Source organism: Acomys minous (assembly GCF_964271855.1).
Source record: "Acomys minous genome assembly, chromosome: 2".
In the NCBI taxonomy this organism is placed as follows: domain Eukaryota; kingdom Metazoa; phylum Chordata; class Mammalia; order Rodentia; family Muridae; genus Acomys; species Acomys minous.
The window spans coordinates 148503991-148528030 of record NC_140484.1 but is presented as its reverse complement, the minus strand read 5'-3'; the positions used below and the strand labels follow the sequence as shown (position 1 = coordinate 148528030).

General features: G+C 50.8%; 2 protein-coding genes across 7 annotated transcripts in view; one reads left to right on the top strand and one right to left on the bottom strand.

Annotated features, from left to right (window-relative positions):
• IQCK (IQ motif containing K) overlaps positions 1 to 9222 on the bottom strand; it is a gene marked incomplete at its 5' end in the record, with an annotated part of 127375 nt that extends 118153 nt beyond the window's left edge. For all 6 annotated transcript variants that reach the window (XM_084773413.1, XM_084773415.1, XM_084773417.1 and 3 more), the window contains one exon: positions 9003 to 9222. In XM_084773413.1, coding sequence (XP_084629539.1) covers positions 9003 to 9222 — 220 coding nt within the window. The remainder of the gene's footprint in view (positions 1 to 9002) is intronic.
• On the top strand, positions 9188 to 23952 carry KNOP1 (lysine rich nucleolar protein 1; the record flags this gene model as incomplete). The annotated part of the gene is made up of 5 exons (XM_084773410.1): positions 9188 to 9341; positions 11663 to 12585; positions 14671 to 14739; positions 16206 to 16283; positions 20112 to 23952. 5 exons carry the CDS (start codon positions 9188 to 9190, stop codon positions 20421 to 20423), a joined length of 1536 nt encoding a protein of 511 aa, XP_084629536.1. The 3' UTR covers positions 20424 to 23952.
• Between the last annotated feature and the right edge of the window lie 88 nt (positions 23953 to 24040).

The window sequence follows — 24040 nt, the reverse complement described above, 5'->3', positions numbered from 1 at the left end:
GTGCTGCTGTGTAGGGGGCAGAGTGCTGCTATGTGGGGAGTAGAGTGCTGCTGTGTAGGGGAGCAGAGTGCTGCTGTGTGGGGAGCAGAGTGCTGCTGTGTAGGGGGCAGAGTGCTGCTATGTAGGGGGCAGAGTGCTGCTGTGTAGGGGGCAGAGTGCTGCTGTGTAGGGGAGCAGAGTGCTGCTGTGTAGGGGGCAGAGTGCTGCTATGTGGGGAGTAGAGTGCTGCTGTGTAGGGGAGCAGAGTGCTGCTGTGTGGGGAGCAGAGTGCTGCTGTGTGGGGAGCAGAGTGCTGCTGTGTGGGGGGCAGAGTGCTGCTATGTGGGGGGCAGAGTGCTGCTGTGTAGGGGAGCAGAGTGCTGCTATGTAGGGGAGCAGAGTGCTGCTGTGTGGGGAGCAGAGTGCTGCTGTGTAGGGGAGCAGAGTGCTGCTATGTAGGGGAGCAGAGTGCTGCTGTGTAGGGGAGTAGAGTGCTGCTGTGTGGGGAGCACAGTGCTGCTGTGTGGGGGGCAGAGTGATGCTGTGTGGGGAGCAGAGTGCTGCTGTGTGGGGAGCAGAGTGCTGCTGTGTAGGGGAGCAGAGTGCTGCTGTGTAGGGGAGCAGAGTGCTGCTGTGTGGGGAGCAGAGTGCTGCTGTGTGGGGAGCAGAGTGCTGCTGTGTGGGGGGCAGAGTGCTGCTATGTAGGGGGCAGAGTGCTGCTGTGTAGGGGAGCAGAGTGCTGCTGTGTAGGGGGCAGAGTGCTGCTATGTGGGGAGTAGAGTGCTGCTGTGTAGGGGAGTAGAGTGCTGCTGTGTAGGGGAGCAGAGTGCTGCTGTGTGGGGAGCAGAGTGCTGCTATGTAGGGGAGCAGAGTGCTGCTGTGTAGGGGAGCAGAGTGCTGCTGTGTAGGGGAGCAGAGTGCTGCTGTGTAGGGGAGTAGAGTGCTGCTGTGTGGGGGGCAGAGTGCTGCTATGTAGGGAGCAGAGTGCTGCTGTGTAGGGGAGCAGAGTGCTGCTGTGTAGGGGGCAGAGTGCTGCTATGTGGGGAGTAGAGTGCTGCTGTGTAGGGGAGTAGAGTGCTGCTGTGTAGGGGAGCAGAGTGCTGCTGTGTGGGGAGCAGAGTGCTGCTATGTAGGGGAGCAGAGTGCTGCTGTGTAGGGGAGCAGAGTGCTGCTGTGTAGGGGAGCAGAGTGCTGCTGTGTAGGGGAGTAGAGTGCTGCTGTGTAGGGGGCAGAGTGCTGCTATGTAGGGGAGCAGAGTGCTGCTATGTAGGGGAGCAGAGTGCTGCTGTGTGGGGAGCAGAGTGCTGCTGTGTGGGGGGCAGAGTGCTGCTGTGTAGGGGAGCACAGTGCTGCTGTGTAGGGGAGTAGAGTGCTGCTATGTGGGGGGCAGAGTGCTGCTGTGTGGGGGGCAGAGTGCTGCTGTGTAGGGGAGCACAGTGCTGCTGTGTAGGGGAGTAGAGTGCTGCTGTGTGGGGGGCAGAGTGCTGCTATGTGGGGGGCAGAGTGCTGCTGTGTAGGGGAGTAGAGTGCTGCTATGTGGGGGGCAGAGTGCTGCTGTGTAGGGGAGCACAGTGCTGCTGTGTGGGGGGCAGAGTGCTGCTGTGTAGGGGAGCAGAGTGCTGCTATGTGGGGGCAGAGTGCTGCGCTGTAGGGGAGCACAGTGCTGCTATGTGGGGAGCAGAGTGCTGCTATGTGGGGAGCAGAGTGCTGCTATGTAGGGGAGCAGAGTGCTGCTGTGTGGGGAGCACAGTGCTGCTGTGTGGGGAGCACAGTGCTGCTATGTGGGGAGCAGAGTGCTGCTGTGTGGGGGGCAGAGTGCTGCTGTGTAGGGGAGCACAGTGCTGCTGTGTGGGGAGCAGAGTGCTGCTGTGTGGGGAGCAGAGTGATGCTGTGTGGGGAGCAGAGTGCTGCTATGTGGGGGGCAGAGTGCTGCTGTGTGGGGGGCAGAGTGCTGCTATGTGGGGAGCAGAGTGCTGCTGTGTGGGGGGCAGAGTGCTGCTATGTGGGGAGCAGAGTGCTGCTATGTGGGGAGCAGAGTGCTGCTATGTGGGGAGCAGAGTGCTGCTATGTAGGGGAGCAGAGTGCTGCTGTGTGGGGAGCACAGTGCTGCTGTGTGGGGAGCACAGTGCTGCTATGTGGGGAGCAGAGTGCTGCTGTGTGGGGGGCAGAGTGCTGCTGTGTAGGGGAGCAGAGTGCTGCTGTGTGGGGAGCAGAGTGATGCTGTGTGGGGAGCAGAGTGCTGCTATGTGGGGGGCAGAGTGCTGCTGTGTGGGGGGCAGAGTGCTGCTATGTGGGGAGCAGAGTGCTGCTGTGTGGGGGGCAGAGTGCTGCTATGTGGGGAGCAGAGTGCTGCTATGTAGGGAGCAGAGTACTGCTATGTAGGGGAGCAGAGTGCTGCTGTGTGGGGGGCAGAGTGCTGCTATGTGGGGGGCAGAGTGCTGCTGTGTAGGGGAGCAGAGTGCTGCTGTGTGGGGAGCAGAGTGCTGCTGTGTGGGGAGCAGAGTGCTGCTGTGTGGGGAGCAGAGTGCTGCTGTGTGGGGAGCACAGTGCTGCTGTGTGGGGAGCACAGTGCTGCTGTGTGGGGAGCACAGTGCTGCAGAATATTTGGTTGTTGTTGTACATAGACCAGGCAATGGTGGCACACGCCTTTAATCCCAGCACTTGGAAGGCAGAGGTAGGCAGATCTCTATAAATTCTAGGCCACCCTGGTCTACAGAATAAGTTTCAGGAGAACCAAGGAGGCTACAGAGAGAAATCCTGTCTTGAGAGAGGTGGGGGGGATATGAATGAGAATAAAACCTAATTGTTAACAAAACATAAAAGCTCGAATGGATGTCAGATGTAGTTAGGTGAGGCCTGAAGAGACGGTGCTTGGGTGTGCCTCTCAAGGCCTCTGTAGGTGAGAAGGGACAGTTTGCTTGGGAGAGGTCTTGTGGTCTTTGCTCTATGACCCAAGGCAAAGTCTTGAGATGCCCTCGCCATAAAGGTGAAATGGTTTGGCCTCTACTGACTTGGCTTGGAACACACACACCCAACCAGGATGGTGATGTGGGTTAGCCGGCCAAGGGTGAAGAGGTGGAGCTAGAGACTTCTTAGATAGCAAGTGGATCTTTGAGATCGTTTTGCTTTTGGCTAGGAAGAGACCCCTGGGAGGGAGCTCCTACTAAGAGATAGGGATTTTCTTTCTGGGCTTGCAGGAACAACACAGAAGCAGCTGGCAGGACACAGGTGAAACAGTGATCTAGGAAAGAGAGCTAAGGTTTTGAGAAGCTCAAGAGAAAGGTAGACTAGCTAGGTAAAAGGACACAGAAAGATTTTTAAGGATCTAGCAGTGTAATTTTAGAATCAGCCTTATAAATAGATAGTTTCTATATAGTTAAGAAAATAGTTACCTTGCTGAGCTAGCAGGGTTTTACCTCAGTTCAGACCTCCCATGTCTTTATTAGTAGACATATTGGAATAGTGTAAAACAGTTACTATCACAGCAGAGGAAGGAAGCCCAGAGTGAAGCCTGAGTGAACGCATGCTGTTGACTGTACAGGCGCTGCTGTGTCCACACCACCAGAGCCTCCTCCGACACATGGAGCAAATGGCAGCACCTTGTCCCCAGGGGTGAGGACTGGAGGGAAGTGGCAAAGCCTTCCCTTCTGGTCTGTGTGTGGATGCTGATGATGTGAGCGGAAATTATCCACCATATTGTTCTTCCATTAGATGTTATGGCCTGAAGGCTGTTCCCCTACAGGGAGTGCTCTTACTGAAACCAGCTAAACCCATCTCCTTGATCTGGCTGTATACCAGAAATCTTGCCTCCTTGTTTGTCTGTAATCACCTCTCCTTTTGTTCAACTTTATAAACAGGCATGCCGAGCTTCTGGCATGCTGAGGTTTCTGCAGCAGGGAGCCCAGGCTGTCTTTTCTCCAAGTGGAGGTCATGCGTGAACACGGCAGGAACAGGTGCTCATTTTGTGCAGCACTCAACGGTTGGTGAATGAATTTAGGGAACACGGAAACGAGGCAGTCAAGATGGAGCGTACTTCTAGACGGGGTGTCTGAGCAAGAGGGCAACAGTCCCTGAGATGGGCAGTAAGCCACTGGTGTTTATTATTCCTGAAAGTCATGCATGACCCAGTATGGAAGACAATTCCAGCGCCGGTAGTTATGTGACCGAGGCAGAACAACACCCTAGGGAAGTAGGCTGGAAGCTACTTTGCTCTAGGCTGGAAAGGCGGTGGGCATGGAAGTGGTGTGAGAAGGGGCAGTGTGCTCCTTTGAGAAGCCTGACTGAGAGGTGAACAAAGACAAAAGCTGCCCCTGTCTGCTGGCTGCATGGCAAGAGGCTTCCAGACAGACAGGCTGGTTCCCTGAGAGCTTTGCCCACAGCATCACCAGCTGTGTGGCCACGGAAGGTAGTGTGCGCAGGATGGAACAGTTACAGGTGCAGACAGACGTGTAGCTGGACAGCTCAGAAGGCAAGCTATGGTGGACACAGCTTCAGTCCTCAGACCAGTTAGTGGTCCTGCCTACCCCCAAGGAGTGGAAGGTGGTTCCTCGTGGGATACAGCTCCATTTCTAGGACCTTCCCTTGGCCTTATGGTTGATTGCAGAACACTGAGCATCTGTAGATTCTACTTGCTTTCTTAGAAGTTTCTGAGGCAACCTCCAGGGACCCACATCTGGGAAGAGACCAGCCTGACCTCTCACTGGCCACCTGGGCAACACCAGGCTAACAGTGAAACAGGACTGCTGCCTTCATTGAAGATAACATAGGGCCACCTCCCAGATGCCACCTCCTTCCCGTGTTCTGAGAGGATGGTGCTGGTGGAAGGCTGACTTGAAGCGCCAGCAGGGAAACTGTGATTACAGATTTAAATCTCACACACACACACACACACACACACACACACACACACACACACACCCCAAAGCCAGAAGAGAAGATTGACTCAAATTAGGGCTTTCTCTGTGATCACAGATCAGGACATGTGAGGAGGAAATGATAGGCCAAGATCCCAGGAATAACAAGATAGTGGCCCGGAGAGCACTGACCCGAGTGGTGGGCTGTGCCTTTCTGGGTTAATGGATCAAGTGTGTGTTGGTGCTTTTTTGACATGGTTTAACTATGTAGCCCTGGCTGGCCTGGGACTCACTCTGTAGACCAGGATGGCCTTAGACTCACAGAGATCATCTCCTCTACTTTCCAAGTGCTGAGGTTAAAGGTATGCACTAGATGTGTTGACATAAGGAAGTTGGGTTTCTAGCCCATTCCTAACTGCAGGCATCTTCTCAGTAAATGAGTCCTGTGCTAAGTGGCTGGACCATTTATTTGGGTTAAAGCTTGGACCAGTGGACTGGGAGGTGGGATAAGACTCTGATGAATACCTATTGCTGAGCAGTGCCCAGAGCTGGTTGGTATCATTTTCTCCTCTGGCTTGCTCAGCTGCTCTATTGGAGGAAGAAGCATTCATTTAAAGCTGACCCATGCTGGGATCTGACCAGTGGAGGAGGGACCTACTTTCTAATAACACCGAGGGCCACTGGGCTGGAGAGTGATTAATTGATGAGCCAAGGACAGCAAGGAGATATTGATAGCAGTAATCACGGCAGTGTTAAAATAGGAAGCAGAGCTTCAAATGCTGAGACTCACTCTTGTTTAAAACCATTAATGTCACAAACCACTCAACAATTTAATTAGAAGCACTAAAAAAAGGTTTATTGATAATGATACAATTTTGAGAATACAAAAGCTTTAGTTGCTGCTCAAAGCATGAGGAAGAACACTAGAGAACATTAATAAGTAAGCTGTCGGATAGGTAGGCAGGTGCACACACAGCAGCAGCATGAGCCAGGGAGGAGAAAAGACTTACCCTAGACACTGGCTGATCTGTACCCTGTGTTCATGAAATTACACTCTGCCCTGTCTACTGGCTGTGGTAACGTTTTAATGGATTTGTCCTAAGACAGTGTAATAACTACCTTCAAGGATAAGATTACCAGAAAGCAAACACACCTTTTCCTTCTCTACTGCCCTTTTTCTTAGCTCCTTTATGTAGTCCAGGCTGGCCTCAAACTCTGGGTTTTCCAGTTTCAGCCCCTCAAGTCCTAGGATTACAGATGTGCATACAACGCCCAGCTCCATGCTTTATCTTAAAAGCTGAATACATTTGCTACAGGTTTATTATACAAACCAACATCCTTCACATGTGTAAGAATGCTTATTCATTCTTCCAGTTAGCACCAACTTCAACTTAACACGGACCAGAATTATCTGAGGGAGATTCAACTAGGGGATTGCCCCCAACTGACTGGCCTGTGGGCATCTTCTTGATAGTGGACTGATGTGGACAATATAAGCACTGGGCAGGTGGTCCTGGGTTATATAAGAAAAGCTGGCTTATCAACAGCCAGGGGAGCCAACCAGTAAGTAACATTCTTCTGTGGTTTCTGCTTCAGGTTCCTGCTTTGAGCTCCTGCCTTGGCTTTCTTCAACTATGGACTAAAACTCGTAAAATGAAATAAACCCTTTCCTCCCAAGTTGCCTTTGGTCAGTGTTTCATCCTAGAAACAGAAAAATAACCAGGACAGTCGTCTAGGCTGAAGTCAGGGTGGCCATGTACAGAACCCACCATCTTTCCCTCAGTGCTCAACAGCTATTAAACTTTGTAAATGGTATCAATCCCCTTGCTTTTCAGAAAGCACTACAATCTTTTGCCTTTACCTTTACCCAGACACGACAGAACCCACAGAAACAGATTCCACAACAGAAGGCAAAGCAAGTTTCTTTATCAATATTTATGATCATGTATCAAGTCTTTCAAGAGCCAAGGCTTCTTCCTACAAATTATCTCATTTGGTTCCTGCTACAGCCATGGGAGGTAAGAATTATGCCAGCATAGAGCACCTTCCCCAGTACTACTTGTGAGCCTGTCAACTTGACAGGGACTAGAATCACTTAGGAGACAAACCTCCCTGCTTGTCTGTTAAAAGAAGATTCTAGATTAGGTTGAGGTGGGATGATGCACTCTGAATCTGCGTAGCACCAACCCTATGGCCTGGGGGTCCTGGACTGATTAAAAAGGACAAAGTGAGTGGAACCCCAGCATTCATCTTTCTGTTTCCTGGTGGTGGATGCAAATGGGATGTGCTGCCACGAGCTCCTGCCACAATGACGGACTGTATACTCTCAAACTGTGAGCCAAAATAAGCCCTTGAGTTGCTTTTGTCAGGTATTGTAGCACAGCAATGAGAGAAGTAACCTCAGAATTCTGTTTCAGTCTGCCTACCTGTGATGTCATCGCCTAACTGCCATGGGGGCGTGGCCCTGCCCAGTATATAAAAGGACAGACCTACCTCACCCCTCCCTCTCTTACCTCTTATCTCCTCTCTCTCTCTGTCTCTCTCTGTGTCTCTCTTTCACCTCTCCCCCTGGGGAAACCTCTCCCCCCATGATCATTTAATAAACTCATCTAATATCATAGCTGTTGCCTGGCATCTGGTATCTTCTTATCATTTTCTTTTTATAAAACATAAAAGTAGCTGGGCATGGTGGAACACACCTTTAATCCCAGCACTCTGGAGGCAGAGGCAGGCAGATTGCTGTGAGTTCGAGGCCAGCCTGGTCTACAAAGTGAGTCCAGGACAGCCAAGGCTACACAGAGAAACCCTGTCTGAAAAAAAAAAAAAGCAAAACATAAAAGTAACAAACTACAGTAAAGTGTATTATGAAGAACTATTGGCTTGGATAAGTGAATTCTCTGGGTAAAAAACAATATACAGACCCCAACACTGCTGCAGATCAGTCCCTCAGGGAAGGACTCCAAGGACGGAACTTAGAAGAATGGCGGAATGAAACAAGTTCCAGTCAGGAAGGGATGCAGGCCTCAAGGCTTAGGAGACACTGATTCTACTCTTCTAGGAGAGCACTGATTCTACTCTTCCGTACTCTCCATTTATCCCAGCTCACCTCTCTTCCCTTTACACACTAGCAAATTCACCGTTTCCATTCATTAAACATTTACCAGCCCAGAACTATTCTGTGAAGTAGCTGTAGATTGCCTTTTAATTGTATTAAAATTGAGTAAAATAAGAAATTTCGTCCTTCAATTCTGCCAGGCCCAAATCACACTCCCAAACACACTTTTCCCCCCTTTCGAGACAAGGTCTCTCTGTATTAGCCTTGGCTGTCCTGGAGTCGCTTTGCAAACCAGGTTGGCCTCGAACTCACAACCATCCACCTGCCTCTGCCTCCGAGTGCTGGGATTAAAGGCGTGCGCCATTACACCCGGCCCCCAAACACACTTAACAGCACAGATTAGTGCTGTATTGGACAGTTAATACAACAGGAACGAAAATCTTCCAGTAGTTGGGAGGCTGAAGCAAGAGGATTCTGAGCTGGAAGCCAGTCTTCATATCAAAATGAGAAAGGAGAAAGGGAGAGGCGAAGAGGGGACTGGATATATTATGAGTGAGTCTGCCCCTGACTGCGACCCGAAGGCTTTGGAATGAAGGAAAACTAACAGTCTCCCTGTAGCCAAGGATCTGTGACATTTCCTAACATCATGACATAGGTCCCACAGTCGTGCTCACTGTAAGACTATCACAGGACCCCATGACCAAAGTACACGGGCTACAAAGAAACAAGTGAGCTAGCCTGTGTTTGTGGGAGTTCGTTCGAAAGGCTTGGGGGCAAGGAGAGATCAAACCCCATTTGTCCACACCGAAGTGGTTCGCGAGTGGGCCACTGACTCCCTACACTGGAATCACCCGAGCCTGTCAACAGCAGAGCCCACTCATTCCCAGCTTTCCATCAGGGTCTCTACACCGAAACTCCACACTAGGCAATTCCCTGACTCGGTTTCCTCCTGCCCCGGGATCCAGCCGGCCGCCAGCCTGTTTCTCCGTGTGCGGACCCGAGGCTCGGCCAGTTCCCCTGCGCGCGTCACCCGCCTGGCGCACAGAGGCTCCGAACGCGCGTCCCAGCGGGTCCCTCCCGCGTCCCGCCCGGCCCGGCTAGCGGCGGCCGCCTACCCTCGCAGATCTGCTCCCACAGGTTCTTCCCCGGCGGCTCGGCGACCTGCGCGGGCGACACGAGCCATTCGTGGGAGCTGGGCGACACTGCGGGTACAGGAGGCCGCGAAGAGACCGACAAGTCCGCGGAGCTTCCCGCCTCCTCGCGCTGCACGTTGCGGTTGGACGCCTGTCTGGGCGCCGCCATGGACCCGGTTTCTACAGCAACCGTGGGCGCCATGAGGCTACGACCCGGAAGAAGACGGCCCTCAAAGAGGCGGGCCAGAAACTCCAAACTGACTTCCGGGTCGCGGCGGCGCGGACGTTCACGTGGGGAGGCTTGGCCTGCGGGTAGACTAGGTGAGTGCGGGTGGCGCGGGCCGGCCCCGTAGTGGGGTTTGCACGGTGAAGGAGAGGAACAGCAAAGATAAGTCACCCCAAACTCGCCCTCAGCCTTCGGTTTCTCCCCAAGCCTTCTCGCCTTGAAGTCGGCCTGAGTCTGACCCTGGCTAGCAGCCGGCGGGGAAGGAGGGAGGACCCCTCACGTTCTTCCGTGTTTTGCCCCGCTGACTTTGAGACCTAGTGAACTAATGTCTCCTAGGCCTGTGAGGTTTGGTCGTCACACCAACCCTACCCAAGGTTACCGCGGGAATTTAAAAGTTCTTTTAAGACCAGCCGTAGTGGCGTATAATCCCGGCGCTCGGGATGCTGAGGCAGGAGGATCATGAGTTGCAGACCAGCCCGGGCGGTGTGGCCAAACTTACTCTCAAAACCCATGCGTTTTTGAGGAAAGCATGTGTTTGCAGGTGATGCAGTGTAGGTTCATTTCCACTTCTCGCAAGATTGGATACCTGCACAGTTAACAGGGATGGAAAAGAGGGTGTTACAGGGTGCTGGATGCGTGGCAGAGCTGAGAAGTGGGACAAGCTGGCTCCTGGGGCTTTTTATCCTGGTCATCTCTCCTGTAGCATGGTCTTAACTTGACACAGCCCTGTAGGGACTTGTATATTTCTGTCCTTTGTGTTTCCCTTTCTTCTGTCATTCTAAAAGTCAATATGCCTTGAGACCCAGTCTGTTCTCTTCTTAGTTACCATCTCCAAAGTCCTGTTTATGTCATCCATGTTGACCAAAGTCAGTCCTTCGCCTCAGACCTACACCTAACACCTGTTCAATGGGTTATTTCAAAGCCACTGGTTTTATCCAGCTGCCCTGTCACCTTTCACTCTTGTCTCAAGGGTTGACACCACCGTCCTGTTGCCCAAGCTGGGAAACCATGTTCAGACATTTTCTTGACAACTGGACACTGTTGGTTAGTTGTGTCGACTTGACACAAGTTAGAGTCATTTGGGAAGAGGAACTCCCAGTTGAGAAAATGCCTCCATAATATTGGTCTATATGCAAGTCTGTGGGGGCATCTTCTTGACTAACGATTTATGTGGAAGGGCCCAGAACTCTTCTGTGGCCCTAAAGGAAGGTGTGAATGGACTAGAACTATATAGCTCAGGCCTGGCCTAGATCAGTGAAGCTGCCGGGAGTGAGCTGAGTCCTCTGTGAGCTCTGAAGCCAAGGAGGGGGTGCAGGATGGAGAAGCTCCAGGCCTCCAACTTTCCACCTCCCCCCCCCCCTTAGAAGCCTCTCATGTTTTGTCTCTAGTCCAGGAAGTAGCAAGAAGCCGTATTCTGCATTCCCCACCCGCTTGTCACAAGTGCTTCTATTTTCCTGAGGGAAACTAAGTAATCAAGGTCTCTATGTGTTACGTTACGGGCACTCATTAATTCCTAGCAGTCACTTTGGAATTGAAGACAGTGAATTGGGCTTGCAGACTGAGGCAGCCCCCAACTTGTGTACCTTCTGCTTCATTTTTTTTTCTCGGTTTTTCAAGACAGGGTTTCTCTGTGTAGCCCTGGCTGTCCTGGACTCGCTTTGTAGACCAGGCTGGCTTCGAACTCACAGAGATCTGCTTGCCTCTGCCTCCCTAGTGCTAGGATCAAAGGCATGCACCACCACACCCGGCTGTGCTTCAGCCTTTATGTGGATGATTAAACTGAGGTCCAGAGAAGCTAAGGGCAAGAAAAGAGTGTACCAGTGTTTGCATTTGAGTCAAGTGTTTGGCGTTCTGGCTGGGGCTTGTCTCACTGCACCACCCTTTTAGGTGTCTTGGAATGGTAAAAGATGGGGGCAGGGTTTATTTCTAGCTCTAGAGCAAGAACACCCTGCAGGTGAGCCAGGGATGGCACAGAGGCCAGCTAATGGCGTGATTGCAGTTGGGTTTTGTGGTATTGGCTTGGGTAAGTGCTTGGTAAATATGTGTTGAATTTCAGTCTGGGGGTTTCAGGGAGATGGTGGACAAGGTATCAGCAGTGCTCAAAGCCTTTCCTGTAGGTTCTCTGGCACCTCTTTGAAGATGGATGTGTTATTTCCTCCCAGAAAAAGAAACTGGCATTCAGAAAGGTTAAGTGATAAAGTCAAATTGAGTAGTTTGAGTTTGAATGTAGGGCCATCTGGATTTACACTTCCTGACATTTAATTGCCTTTCCTCTGCTCCCAAGGAATGGGAGCTATTCTCCCTTTCCCCTCCCCCACATGTCAGGCCACCACTCAGAGAAACTGAAGAAATTCGGGACCAGAGCCTGGACTGAGTAGAATGATAAATTGCATTATTATTTCTGTTTTCCCCTCAGGAATGGTCGGCAAGACTCAGAAAATGGACCTGGGTCTGAGGCTCCCAGAGAAGAAAAAGAAGAAGAAGAAGAAGGTGGTTACAGAGGTCCCAGAACCAGAGACTCAATACTCAGTTTTAAATAGTAATGATTATTTTGTAGATATTTCTCCTCCAAGGGTCACATCCCCCTTTAACAATGTGGGTGAAGGGCAGGTCTTCGAGGTGCCACTGGGCAAGAGAAAGAAGAAGAAAAGGTCCCCTGGCACTCACTTGGATGGGCACCTGGAGCCTGAGCCCACACGGGCAAGGCAGAGAAAGACCTCCAGTCCTAGAAGGCAGGTCCTTGAGCAGTCAGCAGAATGCCTCATCAGAGAGAAGAAAAAGAAAAGGCGGAAGTCCTTAACACAGACCACCTCCCGAAGCTCTGGGCTGAAGACCTCCCCAGACCCCAAGCATCCCGAGGAGGTAAGCAAAGCTGGTAAGAAGTCAAAAAAACACAGGAAAGATAAAGCAGTTCCCCACATCACGGCCTTTGCCCCCCAGGACTCTTGGTTCCATGGGGCTGGGGATGCTCTGCACCCACACTCAGAGTGGGCAGAGGCTAAGGATCAGATGGCCTTGGGACAGAAAAGGAAGCAGGGGAGCCCCAGAGATCACAGCATGAAAAAGAAGAAGAAGAAGACACACCAGGAGGGAGACATCCTCCTGGTCAACTCCAAGCTCTCCATGGAGAACAGCCTGAAGAAAGGAAGTAAGAAGTCAGTCAAAAGTGAAGCTTTGGAGTTCATCCCGATAGACTGCCCAAAGGCCCCTGGGAAGAAGAAAGTAAAGTCCAAGAAAAAGGTGGAGCAGCCAGTTGGTGAAGGGCTGGCTGTGAAAAGGAAGAAAAAGAAGAAGAGGAAAGAAAGCGGAGTAAAGGAAAACCCTTGGCAGGAGAAAGAGGTAGGTTTCCTTGGGGCCTGGGGGTGGGGTTACTGTAAGGGTACTCTATACATGTCAGCACAGGCACTTGTGCATTTAGTTGACAACCTGAGAGACAGACAGACAGTGAGAGTGTGTGTGTTAATATGTACTAAAAAAGGATAGGAGTCATCTATTGTCTAGTAAATGATTCAGGGCTCCTATGATGTCACCAGTAGTGCAGGTGTCCTCCACTATCCATAAGTGGGGATCATCTTTTACATAAATGCTTTATGGCTTATGTTCTTTCTACTTGCTGTCTACCTCCCAGGAGCCTGATCGTCTGAGATAGCCTGGTATTTGTGGCTGTCAGCTATGGGATGTAGGGATTACATAGTGTCCATCTGGTGTTCTGAGCGCTTAGCTTCACCCACAAATTTGGTGAAGAAGCTCTCCTGTTTCTCCCCAGCTCACAGACAAGGATAGCATGAGGCTGAAGAGGACTTGTCTGAGGTCACTCAACTGGGACCAAGTAGAGTTGGAGCTCAAACCCAGGCAGTGTTGCTTCTGGCTCAGGAGATCCCTGAGTGTGTCAGGAGAGGCCAGTGTGTCCTTTTCCAAAAGGCAACCCAAGAAATGACCATTTTCAAAGGGAACAAGGCCTGGCCTCTCCAGCTCTATGCCAGCCATGGCACTGTGGCCCTCGGTGATGATGGACATTTATTAAGGAGTGCCTGTGGGAAATGGCGTCCATCAGGAAGATGTTGCTGGCGTGCATGTACTTTCCTAGATGGGGTTGGGATGACAAAGATGGCTCCGTGTTGGGGCCTTCAAGGTGGCTGTGTTTGCTGGCACTCTCACAGCTTTGCTCTCATGCATTAGGCTCTGTTTCTCCACACACAGCCCCTATGTGGAAGTCAGAGGACAATTTGAGAGAGATGGTTCTCTCCCAGATGTGGATACTGGGAAACCTAGGCCAGTCAGTCATGCTGGCAAGCTGTGCCTATTCTTCTTTCTTCAGAAACTCAGAGCAAGGGAGGTGGTTCAGTGGGTAAGAGTACTTGCTCTGTGGGCATTGAGACCAGAGTTCAAATCCCCAGTAGTTACCTAAAAACCTGTGCGTGGCAATATGTGCCTGTGACCTTAGCACTGGAGGGAGAGACAAGCAAGATTCCAAGAGCTGTGAGAGACCCCATCTAAAGGCAGCGAAGAAGAGAGTGATGGAGGAAGCCACTACTTACCTTCACCTATGTGAACCCCCCGGGTGCAACGCAAAATTCAGAGCAAGATGAACCCAGAGGTGTAAAGCTAGTTCCCATTCAATTTTAGGGCCTTTTCCCCCCAGGAGACCAGGGAAAAGTATCCCCTCCGCCTCACACCTTCCAGAGTCCCACAGGCCAGGCCAGGAGTAATAGTGTAAGGAGGGGTAAGGAAAGAGCCCTCCCCACCATCTCAGGTACATGTGCAGGATGCTGGAGCCAAGTACAGCGTTCTAAGGAAAGAATGCACTGGGTGTGGAGGTGCACGCCTTTAATCCCAGCACTCTGGGAATCAGAGGCAGGCAGATCTCTGTAAATTTGAGGCCAGCCTGATCTCCAAAGTGAGTCCAGGACAGCCATGGCTACATAGAGAATCCCTGTCTTGAAAAAAAGAAAAACAAAAAAGAAAAGAAAGCAAAAGCTGTTGGCAGTTGTCCTTCGTGATGGACTAAGGACAGACTGTCCCTGGCCTGCAGTCAGAGGGTATCCTAACAACCTGGTAAGAATGGTTAGGGAGACCCTGTTAGGTAGGATATCATCAGGCCAAGGGTAGCTCAGCTGCACACCAGCCATTGAGTCAGGAGACCTGGACTCAAGCTAGCCTTGTCACTGAGCTGCAGGGTTACCTGGTTGTTTCCTTTACCTTTCTGAGCCTCAGCTTCTTTGTCATCTGGCTTAGTGCCACCATTTGCTGGGAGATGCGTGCATGGGAGAGTGGGCAAGGCTTTCTTGGCTGAGGTTCTGTCTGGGTGTCAGAACCTAGTGCCGCCATGTTCTTGGGACTTTCTTGGACCAAATGACCTGGCTCAGTGGCTGCTGGGCTGGTGCTATTCACGCTTGCCTGAACTGCTATCTGCCTTCTTTGCAGGAGTCAGACACAGACTTGGAGGTGGTACTGGAAAAGAAAGGCAACATGGATGAGGCCTGCATAGATCAGGTATGTCCTGTGCCCTCCCTTACCTCTTGTCACCCCTAGATGCCCTCATCATCCATTAGACCACAATTCCTGGGGTCAGAGGGATCAGCATCTCTGTGAAGGCCTCCATGACACACCTCTAGGGGCAGGTAAACTCATGGCCCCCTGCACCTCTGGCCAGGGATCCCAAAGCTGCTGTGACTATTCTGGAGTGTCCTGACAGGCCCTCTAATGTAGCCCATTGCAGGGTGTCAGGAAGATGGGGGCCTGTGACGCTGTAGCTAGAGCAGGTACGCATGCCCAGCTGTGCCCATGCGCATCGCCACTAGTTCAGGAGCTTGAGAGAGATACCTTAGAGACCAGTTTCCACTCTGTCACGTGCAGATCCCTGTGTGAGATCTAGGCTTTGTGGAACAGAGATGTGTTTATGTTCCTTAACCCTAAGGGCCTGGCAGGACTGAAGAGCTGTGGGGACCTAGTATTAGTCCGTGCTTTGCTGGCTGCTGACCCTTCTCTCTTGTGAGTCAGCATGGGTCTTTACAGGCAGCCATGGTGATCAAGCCAGGCTTGTGTTAGAAGGAGTCACAGTCCCAGATAGATGGCAGCTGGTACCCAGTGGTGCCTGCTGAGGTAGCCCTGAGATAGAAATTGGACAATCCTGCCTCACGGGTCCTCACGCCCACATTAGAAAAGAAGGGAAGACAGAGTGTTTAGAAGTGAGAGGGCCATCCAGAAGAGATGGCGATGTGCCAGACCTGCTGTGGGCGTGGAAGAACTGTACTTGGAGGGGGTGATGCATTCTATAGGCAAGGGAAGGACCAGGGGAGTGATGTGCTAGGGCCTCTCCAGGGCGGGCTGCACCACTGGCCTCCCGAGCTCCTAACCTTTGCTCTGTGATCACTGGAGTGTTCATCTGCAGAGCGGGGAAGCTGGGAAGCTTGAGGTCTAGGGAGAAGCAGTGCTGTCCTCACGGAAGTGGGCTGCAGCACACCCCGCACAAGAAGGTCTCAGCATTTCAGTGTGGACGAGTTTCCACACTTCACTGTTACAGGATGTTCTCTTGGTAAAGGTGGATCACCCTCTTTTACAGGAAAATCACTTGCCATGAAATTGTGCCCATAAGCCGGGCACGGTGGCACACGCCTTTAATCCCAGCACTCGGGAGGCAGAGGCGGGCGGATCACTGTGAGTTCGAGGCCAGCCTGGTCTACAAAGCGATTCCAGGACAGCCAGGGCTACACAAAGAGACCCTGTCTCCAAAAAACAAAAACTAAAACAAAAAAAAAAAAAAAAAAGAAAAGAAATTGTGCCCAAGACAAGTGTTTCAGGCCACAGAACCAGCTACTGACCAGAGTGCCCTGTGTGTTCTGCATCAGAGTGAAGCTCTTGCTCTTCCGCCACCTCAGTAGAGAGAACGTCCGCATCTCATTAAGCTTTCTCTCTCTCTCTCTCCCCCCCGCCCCCATCTCTCTTTTGTCCTTGCATAGGTGAGACGGAAGGCCTTGCAAGAAGAGATTGATCGTGAGTCAGGCAAGACAGATGCTTTAGAACCCAAGAAGTGGACGGTGAGTTTGCTGTGGTGGCCTTGACATCCAGTCACAAAATTAGTCTGAGCCAGCTTGACCCCCTCTAAAGGGGTGCTGCCTTCTTTACTAAGAAGCTGGCTACTAAGATATGGCCCCTGACTTGATATCTTGTGGACGATGGGGTGACCTGCAGAATAATCACAAGGGGGTCTTTGTAGCTGTGGGAAGTGCCCATGGAAGGCTGTTAGGAGCATACAGGGGGGGAGGGGGCGGGGGTGGTGCCAGGCCTCTCAACACTCCATGGGAGAACGTCCAGACCCAGTCTGAGAAGGGAGGCTAGGAAGGAGATGGTATAAGGGTTATGGACCTGGCTGTGTCACCTGGCATGCACTGCCCCTCTGTGCCTTCACTCAGCTTCATAACCCCATCCCCTCGCTGGCCTCCACATGGGCTGGTACTGGACTGTGTGTGGAGGTACACAAGACCCTCATCGTCACCTTCTGTGCCTAGAGGGTGAGTGTGAGCGCGGTGCTCTGCTGTACTAGATGATTAGAAGTAAGGCTCTTGGGACAGCTGACACTTATCCTAAGACCCTGAGACTCCTGCCTCAGTTGTTGTCTGGGAGGCCTCCTGCCTCCTCCTGCTAACCTAGGCCTAGTCCTTGCAGCCTCCACACAATATAACCTGGGCCTGGAAGGTTTTCAGCCTCTGAGACTTACTGCTTAATAAGCTCACCCTTACTTGTTCTTTCTGAGCTCTGGGCTGACTGGTTCAACTCAGTGGCTCTGCCTCAAACTCTTCTCCCAGCTGACTTATTTAATCTGGCTTCTCTCTGGGCCTGGAATTGCTCTGCTTGGCCTCAAACTAATTCAGCAATCTGCTCTAATCTGGCTTCTTATTTTCTGGCTCATTCTGGCTTCATCTGAGTTTTCTCTCTGCAACCCATCTATTGCTATCCTGGTTAAGAACAAAAAAACAAAAACTGCCTCCTCTCTGTAGAGCTGCCACTTACATAGCTTCCCTTTCCTCTCTTTTGGGTGTATCTTATTCTGTCAAATCTTTTGATTCTTTACCTTTTCTGCCACTGAATTAGGTATCACTCTGAAACATGGGTGCTTCCTTCTACAAAATAACTACCTTTATTTGGAATTAAAGGCATGTAACACCACACCTGGATCTCAGCTTTTCTTTATCTGCTAGTTGCTCTATACCAGGCTGGCCTTGAACTCAGATGTGTTTTGTCTCTGTCTCCTGGATTAAAGGAATGTTTGTGTTCCAGCTGGATAATACAGACCTAGAGGATCTTTGGAAGTGGTCTCTTGCCAGAACAGCCATGTTCTGAATTAACATTCCTCTACACCTGTGAGTGATGGTGCCAGTACTTAGCAGACAGGGCACTGGCAAGTGCAGGGGCCACTCTAGAATCTTCTCCTTGGAGAGCCTCAGTTTCTGTTCCTGTGAAATGAGGCTCCTATTGTGGCCCCAGGGGGGCATGTTATAGTTCTGTGTGTTTAGATAAGGCCTCCTGTAGCCTCTCACACTCACTGTGTAGGCAAGGAATAACTTGAACTCCTAATCTTTCTGCCTGTACCTCCCAGGGGATGTGATTACATGTATGCATACTAGGCCCAGTTTATAGGGCTAGAACCCAAGGCTTGTGCATGGGAGGCAGGTGCTTTCCCACTGAGCCGCATCTCCAGCCCTGGATGCATTTCACTGCATCCTTCCCTGCTCTTAAGCTGAGCAGCGTTGATAGGACACAAGTTGGGTAAGTAGGACAAGAAACATGGCAGCATTATTCAGCCAGTGCTCCAGGCACCATCCTCTAGTAACGTGGCTGCCGGGGCATGGGGAGTGGGGCCAGCCAAGGGTGCTCAGATGTCCTCATCTTCTAGGACCTTGGTCACCTGGGTATGGAGGCACTGGTGGGGATTCCAGACTGGCAGGACTAGCAGTCTTGAGTATATCAGGCCTAATGGGCCCTTAGCTGTGGGCTTAGATTTACTTGGTGTCAGAGGCAGCCCTTGCCTTAGAGACTGCAAGCCTAGAAACCAGGACTTGCTCCTGCGTGTGGGTCACATAAAGCTAGGAGAATGTTACCAGTTCGTCTAGGGAAGCTGATTGTTCCCCCAACATGGACCCAGAAATGAGTGCTAGGCTTGCATCTGGCTCTCAGGCAGTTACCAGGTAGTTTGGAGGTCAGCTGTCAGGAGTACATTGTGGAACTAGCGTGTGCTGAGAATTGTATACTGGGGCTTTGGCATAAGATGTGACTCTGGGAGGCAGAGGCAGGCAGATCGCTGTGAGTTCGAGGCCAGCTTGGTCTATAAAGCGAATCCAGGACAGCCAAGGCTACACAGAGAAACCTTGTCTCAACCAAAAAAAAAAAAAAGTGGCTCAGTTCCTTCTGATGCCTTGTGGGGGTGCAGGCCCATCCTTTAGAGGAGGACTCTGAGGCTCAGAGAGAGAAGCTGTGGCTTTACCAGCCACGGAGGTGGGGGCTTTATCCCAAGCTGCTTAACCTCAGGTCATAGTCGGGGGGGATGTGAGCCAATCTTACAGACCTGAGGTGGAATGGGTCTTGGTGAGCGCTCACGTTTTCTAGCAAGGGAGTTAGGGGTGGGGGATGGGGGGGTGTTTGTATACTGGTGATAAACACAGCACCTCTGGTTCCTGACCTATCTCTTGTCAAACTAGAGGAATAGCCAGCTGGCTGGTGACTGCCATGTTGTGGGAAGGTTTGCTGTGCTGAGGGTGATGGAAGGGTGGTGCTAACTCTACGCTATGGGGAGAAGGGTGAGGGAGGTGGCTCAGTGGATAAAGCACTTGCCACTCCAGTAAGCATGAGGACCTGAATTTGAATCCCCAGAAGCAGCATGAAAGCCAGACACGGAGCACAAGTGTCTGTGATCCCAGCACTCCCATGAGGGGATGAGACTCTTGTATGACACTGATCTATGGAGGGACAACCAAACATCTGCCCACCTCATATAGGGAACCAGTGTCAGACCAAAGTAACGATACTGCCAAAGTCAAGCTTGCTGAACAAATTAATATGTTAAAATTACAGGAGTATGGGTTACATAGAGTATGGATAACTGAAGGGCAGCTGCATTACCAAAAGTCCACCCGAGCACGAGTGAGAGCTTATGAAAGCTAGAACTTGCAGGCAGTTCAATAGGTCTGCAGTCCTTACTGTTTAGGTACCCTTGAAGAGGGAGAGGCCTGTGAACCTGTTAATTTTCAGGGACAGCCTGAGACTTGTGAGTTGTTTACTTCCTGGATCATCTCAGAATGAACTACTTAAGATCAGAGGACCGCTACACAACACAGGCTATGTAGGAAGATCTCTGGAAGCTTCTGGCCAGCCAAGTATATGCAGAAGAAAAATCAGTAGAGATCTTGTCTCAAATAAGGTGGAAGGCAACAACCAACAGCTGAGGTTGTTCTCTTACCTCCACATATGTGCACACATTGTGTATGAACACACACACACACACACAAAACATAAATTGGGCTGTGGAAAGATTGAGATGTGTTACAAAGTCAGGTGAGGTGTCTTGTGTTTTGGGTATGGTGTGTGATATAAAGTTCATGCTGTCACCGTGTGTTGGGAGAAAAGAGTAGAGTACGGATTAGCTTGGTGTGCAGCGTGGGTGGGCTCTCAGGCTGGTCATTCTTGAGTTGGGAGTCATCTTGACATATCACCCCCATTAAGCTGTAGGCCTCATTTCCTCAACTATAATGTGGCAATGAGTAGCTATCCGTCAGGGCTTTTTAGGATAGATGAAATGGCCCATTGCTTGGCTGAGGGTGAGGGAAGCATTTGTCTTCAAGGGCAATGACAGACTTTTACTCTCCACCCAGGGAACTCAGTTTGGCCAGTGGGACACTGCCAGCTTTGAAAATGAAGACCAGAAACTGAAATTCCTGAAGCTTATGGGTGGCTTTAAGCATCTGTCCCCGTCATTCAGCCGCCCTCCCAGGATGACTAGCAGGTCCAACATGGCCCTGGACAAGAAGTCTTCGGACATGCTCCAGCAGAGTCTGCAGCAGGACTATGACCGGGCCATGAGCTGGAAGTACAGCCGCGGGGCTGGCTTAGGCTTCCCCTCTGAGGCCCGCAAGGTCTTCTACATTGACCGCAACGCCTCCAAGTCTATCAAGTTGCAAGATTAAATTTTATTGTCCTGATGCTCAAACTGCATTTCTTGATCAGTTTTGCATCTGTCCAGTTGGCTTGAACCAGTCACCTGCAGCTATTGAGGACCATGATGAGTTTTGGACAAGCTGGTGGAGGCTGCTGTGTGTCAGGAGCCAGTGTGAATGGCTAGAGCCTTAATATTTTCTGTGTTAACCCTCCCACCTCCTTGGGTGACAGTATTTTAATAGTAGCTAGCAGTTGTTGATGTACACACACAGGGCCCTGACTAAAGTGTGTTCCTTGCATTGATGTACTTAAACCTGATTATGGAATGGGTGCTATTCTCATGTCCATCTTACAGATGCGGCAACTTAAAAGTTCAGGGATAAAGTGATAAAACTGCCCAGGGTCACCTTCCACTAAGTGCCATCAAGAGCACTTCACCCAGAGTCACTCAAGGATCAGTGAAAGGAGAAAGCAAATGTTCGCCATGATCTGCACTGGGACCAGCAAATTTGTCTTCCTTCCCCCTTTCCAGGAGGCAGCCAAGGCCGAGCTCCTCTTTGGCAGATACACCTCTGAGCTAGCTTCTTTCCAGCTGCCATTCTTCCATATGACTGCTGTGCTTGGATTTCATGGTTCTGCATTGATTGGATCTCAAACAAGGCATTTTGGGGTAATCCTGCATATAGACACAGGGCAGGTTCTCAGCAGCATGGTCCATATTTATGTCCACAAGAGAGAAGACACTGGTGTGATGAAATCCAGTGGAAGGAAGGATGGAGAGGAAGGTGCTTCGTCTGCTGCAGGCATCCCTACCCTGAATTCCAGCAAGCTTCAGGGAGCTCCAGACACAGAGACCATGGGACAGAACTTTTTCTTCCACCAGCTTTTGGCAGTCTGGCATCAAGGTTCAGATAAGGACATTTTCCGATCTCCTGGCCTAGCACCTCACCTAGACATCCCATTGCAGGCCTGATCTCACAGGCAGAAATACTGGCCAAGGGGTTGGGGCATGGAGGGATTGATGCTGCACTCATCCAGGACACTGATTCCCATCTGCAGTGTTGGTGTTGGCAAGCTGGTAGGAAGATGGCAGAGGCAATTCCGGGCTGCAAGTGTCCTACAGCATTCCAGAAATGGGAGCAAACTCTCTTTCTGACCAAAGAAACTTAGCAGCAGTCCTTTAGGAAATGTTTTATGGCTTCATTCAACTCTGTAGTTGTTCTGTATGAGCCTCTTTGGTAAGGGAGATGCCCTCAGGCCAACCAGGGAGAGGCCAGCTCAGATGAGGCTCTGCCTGAGGCAACTGCCTCTACTCTACCCTTTCCCCTGACCCACAGGCCTGGGCCAGTCACACCCTACAGGTGTGTCTGCCAGCAAAGACCAGTTTAAGCTATTTTTCTGAGATGAACTTGGCCTTTCATAGATTTAACCTCAAGATACAGAAAAGAAGAGCACCTCCAGTCTCAGATGGCAGAACTCCTGTTAACGGTCATCAGAGTGTGAGAGCCAGGCATTTTTCTTAGCTGCTGCATGTCTCGGTGCTAAAGGACTTGGCTTTCTAGCTTGGTACCCAGCACTGACCTAGGCTGCATTTGCTCACCCTTCTCAGTAAGAAAGAATTGAAGTCTGTAAGCAAAGAAAGCTGCAGAGCCTCCTCAGGGTGAGCACAGCCTCATCTGTTTCTCACAAGTGTGGGGCGCCTAAAGCCCTTGCTTCTAACTAGGTTCCTCTCTACCAATAGTGGCTTGAGCTGCCCTGTCCCCTTTTCCATGTCTTGTACCTCCCTGGAACTCGGCAGACTTCTGCATGGTGTCCCCATGTAGAACACTGTCTCTTAGGCACTGAGGGTGCAGATATGGGAGATAGATGACCCAACACAGGCCTTGAACTTTGTTGTTTCTCACTAGCGTGGTAGCCTATAGTGACCTTGTTCACAGTCAAGCTTCAACAGTCACCCAGAGCTCATGCATGTTCCTACTACTCAGTTCTTGAGCTGATTTCTGTGCTGTGTCTACTTGAGCTTGTGAGGTTCTGAGGCCACCTTTTCCACAACCTGACTAAGCTGTCAGAAGCATCTCCCAGTCAGACACCGTGGTCCCTAAAGAAGGCTATGCCTTCAGCTCCTCAAGCTGTTTGTCCTACTCAGGTATGGGAGGCAGCGCCCACCTCCCACACTGTTGGAAGAAGAGAGGTAAGGTTGCTAATCGCATGATTTTTATTTTATTTTTTTTGAGACAGGGTTTCTTTGTGTAGCCCTGGCTGTCTAGAACTCGCTCTGTATATCAGGCTGGCCTCAAAACTCAGAATCTGCCTGCCTCTGCCTCTGCCTCCCTGAGTGCTGGGCTTAGAGGCCTGTGTCACCACTGCCTGGCTGCGTGCCACCAGCTATCAGACAAATTTGAAATAAGTTCCTGGATTACCTCAGTAGGCTCCTCACAACATTCCTTAACTGGTAGGTAGTGAAGAGTTAGTGTGGAAGAGACACGACAGCCACTTGGAAAGGGAAAGGCTACAAGCCAAGAACACAGGCAGCCTCTAGACGCTGTGCAACACTTCTACCAGTGCACCCCAAAGGGAGTTTAGTCTTAGTGACACCTTGACCTAACCCAGAGGGACCATTGAGTTATGACCAACAATTGTCAGTTGGTAAAACCACATGGAGCCACTAATAACTTGTTAAAGTCATAACCATCAACTTAAGGGCATGGAAGCATCCCTGGGGAGTAGATGCCACCTGTGGAGACTACAGAGACCAGCCCATCAGTAACAGACGAAGGAAGCTGCTCCAGCCCACGCTTCTGCCCAGGTCAGCATGCTTCAGAAGCCCTATGGTGTGCACCTAACATGACGCCAGCTGAGGTTAACACGGGAGCGCTGCTACTCTGGACCAATGCAGGGACCTTGGGCAGCCTTGAGGCAGGAGAATGGCTTACAAAGCATTTATTTGTTTATTTGCCAGTTATTTTTCTTTTTGGTTTTTCAAGACAGGGTTTCTGTATAGCCTTAGCTGTCCTAGGCTTGCTGTGTAGTTATTTTTCATAGAATTAGAAACAATTTTGTGAAATAAAGGCCACTTGGAAGTATTTTGAACAGTACCACAGTGCCTTCTGGGTTCTGGCATGTTCCCAACACAAGTGTTCTTCAGCCTGTGTTTCTGCTTTGTTTTGAGACTAGGGCTCATATATCCCAGTCTAGCCTCAAAGCATGTAACTGGGAACCTTCAATTCCTGATCCTCCTGTCTGTACCTCCCAAGCACTGGGATTGCAGACCTGTACCACCACACTCAGTTTTATGTGGGGCCGTGTGTGTGTCGGGCAAGCATTCCACCAACTGAGCCCCATCCTCTGGCTCATCTGCTCACTTTTTTAAAGACAATTTTCTCAGTTCCTTAGGGTGGAGGGGACTGTCATCAGATTGGCCCCAAGTCTACAACAGTAACCCTGGTGTTAACACTAGTAAGCACACAAATTTGTATATAAATGATTTTAACTTCTACTTTATGAGATTAGTCATGTATAATGTTTCAGAATAAAAATAAAATCCATGCCTAAAACAAATAGTTTTGAGTGTGTGTTTTGCCCAGGCTTTGCTTCAGGCAATCCTGCCCCATCCTCCCCAGTAGCGGCGACTTGAAGTGTGTGCCAC